The sequence below is a fragment of the Vicugna pacos genome, chromosome 2 (genome assembly GCF_048564905.1).
Source record: "Vicugna pacos chromosome 2, VicPac4, whole genome shotgun sequence".
NCBI lineage: Eukaryota > Metazoa > Chordata > Mammalia > Artiodactyla > Camelidae > Vicugna > Vicugna pacos.
The window spans coordinates 17704535-17716833 of record NC_132988.1 but is presented as its reverse complement, the minus strand read 5'-3'; the positions used below and the strand labels follow the sequence as shown (position 1 = coordinate 17716833).

Sequence of the window (12299 nt, the reverse complement as noted above, 5' to 3'; positions counted from 1 at the left end):
ATCTCATACAATGTATTTTCTCTTCCTCAAAAGAAAAACTGAATTTCATGGACTCAGGACTAGTGAATATTTTACAGAAAAGCATATCTTTTCCATAAAGCCATTTGTGCCGTGTCCTGCACATATACTGTAAAGCACCATATACATCAAAGTGAAATTACTGTTTAAACAGATTATCAGGTCATAGAACAATTAGAAGCTACAGTTCTGTTAAAATAACTCTAATGAGACCTGGAAAACTGCTTCAAGTCTGGGTTATTTAAGCATTCAACAGATTCTCTGTTTTTAATCTTTGAAAATTAGATGAAAGCGATGGCCTTTCCCTCTAGAAAAACCCATATACAATTATAGAATAAATTTTGATTATAAATTTTCAGAACTTACAAAGACTCCATGCTTCTAGGCTAAGAAACTCTTGCTCTAGAGGAAATTTTGTTTTTCAGACTATCACAAAATACAAACTAATCTGTTTCAGCCTTAGGCACTCCATCTATTTATTTTGGAGGGTATAAGAATTAAAGTTTCACCATAAATGTCACCTCATCCATAAGCTCTTCATTAGCGCTTTACAGAGTAAAGGCTTGTCAACCTCTGCAACTCACTACTGATGCACCTTCAAGCTGATCTCCACCTTCAGCTCAGGATACCTTCCAACGAGCACCCTCACTGGCTACGTTGGAGACCTAATGATTGCCAGAGCAGCCTTTGGAGTTTGACACGTAAGAAACCAGCTACCACCAATCTGCTCAGTGCGTGGGTCCTAGGACCCTTTCTTGTGATGCAATTCTGGTCTCTCGTATATAAACCTGATTCACTTTGGTGATGGGGTCCTTTCCCACCCCTCTTCCTTTACAAACTACCAGGATAACTCAATGTACGCAGAGGTCATATTACCACAAGTGAGGCTGAAAGTATACCTGAAAAAAAGAAGCCAATTTTCCAGCTCCAAGCCTCTTTCCCAGTACCTAATAGTTTCACTATTAAAGGGGAGGGGGGGTAACTTCTGAGAGTAACAGATACACATTTATTCAAATCTAAGCATCGTGTATTCCAGGGGGAGGGTCTAGCTCAGTGGTAGAGTTCATGCTTAGCATGCACGAGGTCCTGGCTTCAATCCCCAGTACCTCCATTTTATAAAAAAAAGAAAAGTCACAAAAATAAACACAGCATTCCAAGATCAAATATAATTTATTTAAGCAAACAACTACTGTGCCAGAATCTACAGATTGCCTACCTAACAGCCATTCCATCTTCTTATATGCTAACAGGCTCCTGTGGTCTTTGAAGCAACAATATGTCTAATCTAGGATATGACTCATGACTAGTCTAAACTAGTCATTTCCAACTAATATGAATCTTAAGTGCATCACAGATAGTCAGCCCTTCCCCTTAACCCTCAGGGCAGAAGGGCAGGGCTTAGAGCAAGAGGAATACTGTTTACCCCTCCGATGTACAACAGATGTTACATTGACCACGTGTGTTATGAAGGGAAGGGGTCAAGAAGCACAGTTCTAAGTCACACTCTGTTCCCTTGGATACCCAACCTGTCTCCTGCCTTTACAGTAGTAACCCTGTGATTGAGTTCTGACCAATGAAATATTAGAGCAAGTCTGCTGAGAGCCTCTTGGGAATGTTTATTCTTACTAATCAGAAGGACAGAGACGAGAAGAAAGCTTCGCAGCAATGCCTTTCCCCTTCCATCCCACCTTGAATGAGAACACAGTGCCTGGAGCTGCAGAGCCATCTTGCTACCACAAGACCACAAAGCGTGGACGCTGAAGCCTTTTGTCTTAAAAGCCAAAAGAAAGATATCTTAAAACTACACATTTGCATAGACTGAGTCAAAATTTCAGCAGTTTCATAACTTTGAGTCTCAATGAAGGAAGGAAGGAAGGCAGGCAGGCAGGCAGGCAGGCATATTTTGTTCATGGCTTCTTCACCTTTAAAATGAGGATTAAGTGTTTATGTTTTCCTCCTAGACATATATAAAATCTCTCTGGATGCCCGGAAGTGACCTGAGTTCACTGAAAGCAGGTGTTTTGATACCAGTGTCAGTCTCCAGGTACCAGTGCAGTACCCTGTAGCCAGGTTAGGCAGGCTTTCAGACCAAAAAGTAAAATGAACCAAATGAGAGTAGAAATAATTCCAGGAATGGTGATATTTCCCTTGAAATGTAAGTCTGCTTTAAAATTATAAACTGAATGTTTTAAAATGTCTTTTACCTTAAAAAAAAATCAAGACACTTAATTATAAGGATATAGAAAGAATACCTTATTTTTTTTTTAAATCTTCTTACCCAGCACTGAATAATGCACATGTAGGCACTTAAGAAATATTTCACAGTGAGGCTGATGGTAATGACAATGAGATGGCAACTTTCACATTTATTTGTCTTTAGTGGATTTCATTATAACAGGAATGAGAAAGAAAAATAATTTCCAGTTTCTCTTGTTTTATAGCATCCCTTAAACCCGTGAGTCATCTGTTCCTAGGGTTTTTTTTTTCATATAGAGATGTAAGTCATTCACTTGCCGAAATAATACTTACAAAATGAAGTTCATTTTGCCTGTCAAGTGCAGATAAAAGGAAGAAGGGGAAGAAACAGTTTAAATGTAAAAGGCATCTTTCGCCTAACTCCTGAACTAGTTCACACAATACAATGAATAATTGAGCTGCCTGAAACTTCCTATGTGCAGAACGCTGCATGCAGACCAGCGGCATTTTCACTTCAAATTTGTATAGTCTTTAGTCAGTACGCTTCATCTGCACTTCTAACACCTGCTTCAGTTGGCTGTGAAGTAGGCTGTTATCTCCATAGCTGCCTTTTATCTTTACTCTGTCCATCTCACAACCAAAAAAAATTTTTAAAACTACATTATAGAATATAATTGCTTGGGCTGAAAGAGATAGAGAGTGAGTCATGTGATCTTGAAAGGTATTTCCCTTTATCTTATCAAAAGGAGATTTTAAAATGAGTTATGAATTGATGTCATTGTTCTTTGCTGTATATATCTGCAAACATTAATTTTGTACAGCCAAAAGTAACAGCAGACACAATTCTCTGCAATGAGAATCTGTGTTAGGAGCAAAGGAAAGTAAAAATTCAAATGCAATGACTGATACCATTTGCAAAGTACACAAATATCTCTTCCAAAATTGTTATTATTGTGCTGTTACAAAAGTGATACCCTTCTAGCTTAGCGTGCCTAATGTGACCTGTGTTAAAGTTCTATGTATAACAATGTAAACAGCCAAATGTTGACCGTCAGTCTACTGTCAATGACTCACATTATCTGTCCCATATTAAACAACTTCATATGGATGACTTAAGCAGAATATTTAATCAGAGAAGGAGGTTCTCTGATAAAGAAATTATCTTAGGTGAGGAGGAAAAATGAGGAGTAGTTGCAAAAAGAACCAGACTAAAATGGAACAGTTTCTGCTTTATCATCACTCTGCTTAGTCCCTTCATAATTAAAATCATAATGTAATTGTTTCATCCATTGTCTATTTCCCTACTTGAATGGAAACTCCATCTGGGTGAGGACTGTATCTGGCTTATTTATAAATCTTTTATGAATGTCTCATTTAATCCTAGGCAGACAGTAAATACTAAGTAAAAATTTCTTAAACAAATGAATTAAAATTTTTGCTACTGGACTGAATTGAAAGGGAGCCTGATGGACCAATGGAACTTCTCTATGGGGGAGCAGGTATCTCCTTAAAGTTTTAATTTAACAGTCCCAGAATCAGTGCTTTTATTCGGAGTGAAAACAGGAAACAGTGAACAGTTGAGAAAACAAAAGAAAGAAATTAGCCATTTCCAGAGAAGGAATAATTTAATAACTCAAAGGAGGTTCAAACTTTTGGACTACTTGAAGGAAACAAAGCTAAACTTTATGAATAAATAGATACACGGGGAAATCCCATTTAATGTGGATTAGCATCAGAAGGAAATAAGGTGGGTCAGGATAGAATACGGCAAAATTCAAATTACAGAAAATTTTTTAACTTACTATCTACTATAATTTGAACTATCCTCTAGTTTAAAGTGGAACTCCTTCAGCTGCACAATATAATGGAAAGTTGACTGCATGAGAAATAGTTAGATTCGAGCTGTGTTTCTCCTCATTACTAGCTAGGTAAATTTGGACAAACCAATCGACTTGACTCTTAATTTCACTATCTATTAAATGACAAAAATAATGACAGCTCATATTTATTACTTGCTAGTGTGCCAGACATTCTACTAAACATTTAACAAAGAATGTTTCATTTAATCTGCACAACACTACAGAAGGCTGGCACTTTTGAGATTCCAGGGATCGGAGGCACAGGGAAGAAACACAAACCCAGGCAGTCGCTCCAGAATTCTTCTCATTCAGAGAAACCTGAGTCTCACAATACTGTGCTTGCCTCACAGGAGAGGCGTGGTGCTTGCCTGAGAAAATACATGCACAAGAGCACTGAAAGTCATAAGCCATCCAGGCAACAGTCTGAGAACGCCCTGAGGCTGTAATGAGCTTGGTTCAGTAGCTGTCACCCAGGTTCAAGCCACTGTCATCTCCTTGCTAAACTAGTGCAACCATCTCCTAACTGGTCTCCCTGCTTCTGCCCTTAATCCTACAGTCAGTTCTCACCAGAGCGGTCATTAAGTGAGATTATGTTACTGCTCTGCCCAGAACTTTCAAATGTCTTCCCATTGCTATGAACTGAATTCTCTTCCTCCAAAATTCATATGTTGAAGCTCTACCCCTAATGTGGCTATACTTGGAAATACGGCCTTTGGGAGGTAATTAAGGCTAAATGAGGTTATAAGGATGGAGCCCGGATCCAAAGGACCTAGCGCTTTATTAGAAGAGAGACACCAGATCCCACCTCCATTTCTCTGTCTCTGTCTCTCCCTTAAGCCATCCAGCCCATGGCATTTTGTTATGGCAGCTCAAGTTGATTAATACAGCATCTCATTTAGACTTAAACTCAAAGAACTTTCAGTAGCCCACAAGGCCCCAACCATGTTATCTGCCCCCTTGTTACATGCTATAATCTGGTCCCTTGTTATTTATCTGAATTTATCTCCACTACCCACCCTATTCTGGCCCTTCTCCTGTCTGTCTCAGTACTTTTGCACTTTGGGAACATTCTCTTTATATGGACACTATTTCCCCAAATATTCTCATGGCTTTCTCCCTCATCTGCTTCTAGTCTCTGCTCAAACATTCTAAGTGAGACCGTCACCTATCACATTTTTAAAAACCTGCAACCCCTCCAGCTTCTTCATCTTTCTCCCTTTCTGGCTTCATTTTTCTCCATTTTCTCCATATGACATACATACACACATACAGATATAGCTAAAATATATAGATTTGCAACTAAACTATATATAAGATATAGTTAATAAATAATAATTAGATGAAGTATATTACATAATATATACATATAATATATATTACATATCATATATGTGTTTAGTTGCAGATCTGTATGTTTTACTTGCTATATTCCCTCACTAGAATGTAAGCCCCATGAGTTTTTGTCTGTTTTATACATTTTGGTAGCTACGATTTAGAGCAAGAGCTCAGAAAAGCATCTGTTGAATGAATGAGCTGGAGAGACTCAAGTCTGTCCTCATGGAAGACAGATACCACCTGCTTTCTTGCAGTCAAAGAAGGTGGCACAGGAGGAAGCTGGAGAGGAAGGCAAGGGACAGATCATGTGGGGTCTTGTAAGCCACGTAAGGAATTTTGGTACTTATCCCAAAAAACACTGAAGGATTTTAAGCAGGAAAATGAAACATCAGTTTACACCATTCAAGCTCACTCTCACTGCTATACAGAGACTGGAAAGGAATGGGTCAAAAAAAAGAGATGAAGAAATCCAGAGCAACTCCCATTTCCAGGGTTAATATGTGTTTTGGTGTCTCTTCGTGTTGAGGATGTGAACACCCTTAAGACTTGCTGATGTAAAAATAAGTCATTGTTCACCTGATTACAGTTATATTTGCAAAGCTCCCAATACTCTCTCTCAAAATTTTAATGTTTCTTCCCCAAATCTTTTCCTTCTGAATAAGCCCTGAAATGAAAGCGTACTTATGTAATGACTTAGGAAATTCTAATTACTCAGCCTCCAATACATAATGTAGTCAGTGCCTTGAGCTTGCACAAAAGATATCTCGGAACAAAGTGCATAAAGGTTATGACTAGCCTCATTTTCTGAGACTCTTTCAGCTATAAATTTGGCTGTGAGCTGGGGTAGTACGGGAAAGAAGATAAGTGAGAGAAACACTGGTGATTTAACCTCCAGTGTTCCCTTAAGGACAAATATTTGTCACCTTGACAGCAAGGTGAAAGGTTTGCAGCAAGTGTGCTTATAACAGGACCGTCCCCTCACTCCCCTCCCCGGGGACCGGTGATTTCAGAGCAGGCATTATCTGAACAGATGATGATGATGATGACGATGACGATGAGCCACGGGAAAGGCTAGGGGAGGAAAAGAGGTTGAGACCCACATACGTCAGAGCCTCAAACTGAAATGTTACTCCAGGGACTGTCACAACTGATTTACCATTTGCTGCTCTTCTTCCTAAGGTTCCACTTGAGGTTGGAGTAATCAACCCTATAAATTATCCCGGAACATTCAAACAGTGTCCAACGTTAACAGTCTAGATCCCGTTGCTAATAATTATAAGCATGTCATAAAGCCGAAGTAGGTCCTAGCCATGTATATCTCCACTTTTTATACAAATCTCTAAATTTCTGACTCTAATACGGAAGTCTGCTGCAGGCTTAAATCAGGTGCTAAAACGAGCCTGATTTTTACTCAGTGAATATACAGAACCCAAAGTAGCAATTATGTCTTAACACCCATGCATCAAAAAGAATAATAGGGTCTTTTCTTTGGCCTATGAGCTAAACTGTTCACACTACTTTCAAAGTGAATAGGCAAAGATATTTTGAAAGCTAGGATCATTTCTTAAAAAGAATTAAAGCTACTAATTTATGAGCATTTTGTGTTCTAATTTAATTTCAGGAATTAGTAGCAGTTATTTATGTGTTCCTTTGTTGAATGCAACTTTGGCTCTGATGATATTTTACACTTTTACTTTGAAAACTATCTTAAGCTGAAGTCACTATGAAATCAAAATTGAAGCTACCATCCATCCCATATGAATATTTATTCATTACTTAATCATCACTGACTCTTAGCACTATCAAATGGGCCAAATTACTTTTAAAAAATAAACTTTAGCCTAATGAACTCAAACAAACACAACTAGCAGAAAAGTAAGATTACAAAATGTACCCCAAGATGTTGGGGAGGTGGGGGGCAGTGGCAATAGAGAGGTGAGGGCTAGGACACAGAAAGGATGACACTGGTTTTGGAGGGAAAGAAAAAAGAGAGGAGAGAATTACTGGTCAATCCCATAAAAATCTACATTGGTTTCAGATCCATAAGTCTTTTAATCATGAAGAAAAAATAGATACCAACCATGTCCATCCCTGGACACCTAGCTTTGGATGTCCCCGCACTAACGTGTAACTAAACTGGTATCAATTCAAACTTAATCATCTCATTCAAAATTATCCTCTTGCTTAAACTGCCTGTTTTTCTTCACGACATCACAGTTACTAATCCTAAGATCTTTGAGCCCCCTTAGCTGTTTATGTTCCTTGCATTTCCCGGAATTTCTACCATAAAGATATCCCAGACTCTCATGAAAACTTGACCCGTCAAAGTCTATAAGGGGGAAAACAGCAGCATAGTTATGTTCAAAAACCAAGAAACAGCCCTTACCTGTTAGATTCATGTTGAAATGAGGTGATGACTGGGTTTGCGTCAAGTGATATCACAGAGAAGGAAAGCAGATGGGAGTGGAGGGAAACAGAGCTGGGCTCTGTGAACAACGGGTGAAGCTGAGAGATGGCTGCACAACGTTCACTAATATTATCTGATCTACTTTGTATAAGTTTCAAAGTTTCTAATAAAAAACAAAAGTTGTTGTTTTTAAGGGACCAGAGGTTTAGGAAGATACTGTATCTAGAGACTAGAGAAAAAGTCTAGATACAGGACTAAAGAGAGGGTTTTGGCCACAGGGATGGAGAGGGTCAGGGGTTCTAAAATAAGCTGGATAATCATAAGAGCAGCGACTACTTATAAATTCTTGCTAATGCAGCAGACACTCGGCTAAGCATCTCAGAGACCCGGTCTTCCTGAATCTCTTTAACAGTGCTGGAAGGTAGGTACCCCGGGTCCCAGGCCTGGGAGTGAGATGCCTGTGTCCGGGCCTGCATACAGTAGGCACAAGTTAACATTAGCTAAGTAATTCAGTAAATGACTAAGACAGTTTTTCCTTCTTTTGTGCTGGTGATTCTTTTTTTGTAAGAAAATTCAAAGGCTCTAGCCAGGGTGTTCTTCACTGTTTGCCTACACTCAGAACGGTCTACACATCAGTCTTTCACATCACAACTCACCAACAAACACTGCTGGACCTACTGCGCAGCACAGGGAACTATATTCAATATCTTGCAATAACCTATAAGGGAAAAGAATCTGAAAAAAAGATATATATATATTATATATATATATATATGTATAACTGAATCACTTTGCTGTACACTTGAAACTAACACAACATTGTAAATCAACTAGACTCCAATAAATAAAAACAAACACACACACACAAAAAAACACACTGCTGCCAGGCCACTTCCCTGAAGATACCACTTCTGGAATATATTACACTCAGAGACTCCTCAGTAATACCTCAACGAGTATCAAGTTCAAAGCTAGTCTCTCATTTAAGGCTCTTCATAATTCTGTCTCACGTGATCTCCATCCATCACCAAGAAGAACTGGCTTAGTCCAGTAAACATTTCTCTTTGCACTATCTCTTGCCTGCAACTGCCCATTCATTTACTTATTCATGACATATTGATCGTCTGCTTTGTACGGGGCCCTATATTTGCCATTACAACCACATAGAGAGAGAGACAGAGAGAGCAATGAGGGTAACAGGTGCGGTCCCGCCTTGCCGGGCTGTAACCACTCTCAGGTTGACCTTCTCTGCTTGGGTTTTTCTCTGTCTTGCTCTCCATTTCTGAACTGATGATATCACACATCTAAGCACGTGATTATATTTTTTTTTGTTTTTCTCCAAGCACTTTACTTACCCCTGTCTCATTTCCTCAATTACACTGTCTCTTTAACAGAAATCGTATTTTATACTCCTCTTCACCACCCAACTGAATGTAACTCACCTGAAATCAAGGATATGTATACAGCACGTCCTTAGTAAACAGCTTTAGGTATGAAAAGAGTTTAGAATATTAAGTCGAGGCGGGAGGATATAGTTCAGTGGTAAAGCGCATGCTTAGCATGCACGAGGTCCTGAGTTCAATTCCCAGTACCTCCAATAAAAATAAATAAACCTAATTACCCCCGCCCCCCCCCAAAATATTAAGTCAAACTAACAATAGACCAAGATCTAATTTATCTTTGCAAATATACAAAAAAATCTCTAGGGAAGGAACAGGTATATAAAAGATATAGTTATGCAAATGAAAAGAGGAAAGGAACAAAAAGGAGCATTTCTCCTATACAGTATAACGATCTCTCAATCATGTGCGACACTTTATAATTTATATGAAACATCAGCCTTCTTCTTTAATTTGTGTATTTTGTAGAACATAATGTAGAGACGATACCATAGGCCAAATTTAATAGGGCTCTGCTAAGATGTCAATAATACTGATGAAAGTAAATGAAATCTTCACTTGTTTAACTTTAAAAAAAAAACTATTTTTCAGCAGAAATCAAGATTAATATTCTACATGTAGAGACCATTTTCATTTTCTATATAGACACTATTGTATATATATGCATAATTTATGTTTATCTAAAAAGAATATTCTTATAGTTTAGTCATGTGTAAAAGTGTAACTAAAAACGTCTGATAAATGAACTTGCAGGCTTTTCATATCAACTACACCTTTCTTGCAGAAATTCAGCTATGACAAATATTAGATTACTTGTCCGTGTTGGATTACTATTCTGGATTATACTAGATTTTGTCTGTAAGACACTAACGTTATAACTCATCACAAAGTAAGCCTACTAGACAGACTTCTGCACAGAGAATCGCTAATAGGAAGAGCCCCATAGCCTTAGTCTGTAACGAGCATCACTGTATTCCCAAATTCTGTTCATTCTGCAAAGCTGCTTCTCATACCAGCCGTGCTGGGGAATACTCTCAGTTGCCTGAACCGCAGCTATTCTTTCGCACGTACTTTTGTATATATTTGATTAACACAGTGTAAGTAAGCTCTCTGAGAGCAAGACCTTGCCTGGAGACACCTTGGTTCTCCTCCCAGCAGCTACACTGAATCCATTACCTTTAAAGTACTCAATAAAATGTGGCTTTTTTCTAATGATAAGAACAATTGTATATAAGAATATGGATGAATAAATATTTATCTGGATGTATATACATACATTCCAAGAAGTTCTTTCACAAGTTCATCAAGCATATAAATGTTCCACAGGTAAAAATTATATATATATATTTTTTAATGTTACCATAAGAAACATTTTTTTCCCAAACCACATATTTTTTCTAAAATTCTAAGTTCCTGAAAAATGAGCTATATTATCCAAATAGTCCCCAAATAGACTTATCTTTGAAACTGAATCATTAAGTCTACTTTATCTTTATTCCTCTGTTTTCATCTTCCTCCAATTCTGGAAGAGATATCCATTTCTTCCCAGTCCCTACAAAAGTATAACTTGGACAAACCTGCCTCAAAGTATATATCAGACAAATGAAAATGTGGTTAACAGTCTGCATTGTTGAGACTGTTAAATAACTTTTTGATAAACCACCACCACTTGTTAAATGTTCTGACTGCCCAGATTACTTTACAGGATTTCCTTGAATAGAGATAGTCTTTGCCTGACTTAAAAGTGTACACTAAATCAAAGTTATAATTCAAATACCAAAGGAGGTGGTAAAAATATCAACAAAAAGAAGAAAACCAGCAAAGGTTAGTAATTTAAACAGTGAAGAGCTTAGGTTTGGGACTAGTCAAAATTCCTAAAGGAATAAATGGGGAAAATAAGAATGTCATCTGACTATCATAAAGCAAAATTTATCCTAGGATATCTGAAATATATTCTCTTGGGTTTACGTTTAAATATCCACTCTTTCATGAAATAATAATGATAACAAATTGTAGTTTTTATTTAGCAAAATGAAGAATTAAAAACATTAGCCATTCCCCAAAATTTCTTTTGAAATTTTACTGATCAAGAAATCCAAATAATAGAAAATCACTGACCTTGTTAAACTACCGTGTGAGAAACATCAGTCTTTTTTTTAAACATTTTTTACTGATTTATAATAATTTTACAATGTTGTGTCAAATTCCAGTGTAGAGCACAATTTTTTGATTATACATGAAAATATATATATGTATATATATCCATTGTCACATTTTTTTCTCTGTGAGCTACCATAAGATCTTGTATATGTTTCCCTGTGCTATACAGTATAATCTTGTTTATCTATTCTACATTTTGAAATCCCAGTCTATCCCAACACCAGTCTTACTGAACATGTTCTTTCAAATGTGAAGAGAGTTAAAGCAGATTAAAAAAAAAAATTATGAGTCCCATGAGAACAGTTGTTAAATGCAGAGGAAGGCACTTAAGTTAAAAATAAAGTCATATTCAGACTTTGAAGATGGATTGACTTTTAGGCACCTCAAGCTACATTATACTATTTTCCAAAGGACATCTCATACGTTTAAGGCTGCATTTATTTTCCTGGCATTGTCAGCACTTCTGAATAAGCGTTATTAATTTATCAAAATAGCACAGTGTTGGAAAAAGAAAGAAATCGACCATTATGAGGAGTCAAAATGATGCAAATTATAATATAACCATTTTAAAATGTTTTGGCTGTGCACTAGAGTTTTTTCTAATACTCCAGAGTAAATAGTCCTCTCAGGAGCCAAAGGAGAATTACAAATAAAATTCATGAGCCCCTTTCTTTGTAATAAGCAGATTGCTTAAGTGCTGGATACTTAACCAACTATCATCTTTACAACAACAAAATCCCTGTCTAGCTGAGCATGTGTGTATAATCGACGTCAAATTCACTAGAGAAGACTGGAATAGTAAGTCGGGCTGTATCTGAAATACATATACAAAAATGAAGACATATAAAGATATCAGACACCAAAGTATATTAAAATAGATAATTGCAAGCTATTTTGTCAATTTAACATCTCTTCAGTGTTATC

At 37.2% G+C, this 12299-nt stretch overlaps 1 protein-coding gene across 4 annotated transcripts in view; it reads right to left on the bottom strand.

Moving 5' to 3' along the window:
• SLC10A7 (solute carrier family 10 member 7) overlaps positions 1-12299 on the bottom strand; it is a 221543-nt gene that overhangs the window by 122435 nt on the left and 86809 nt on the right. The window contains exon 6 of one of the 4 annotated variants that reach the window (XM_072976120.1): positions 2505-2844. The exons of the other annotated variants lie outside the window; for them this stretch is intronic. Coding sequence (XP_072832221.1) covers positions 2746-2844 — 99 coding nt within the window. The 3' untranslated portion in view covers positions 2505-2745. Of the gene's footprint in view, positions 1-2504; positions 2845-12299 lie in introns of those variants that run through there. 4 annotated transcript variants of the gene reach the window in all.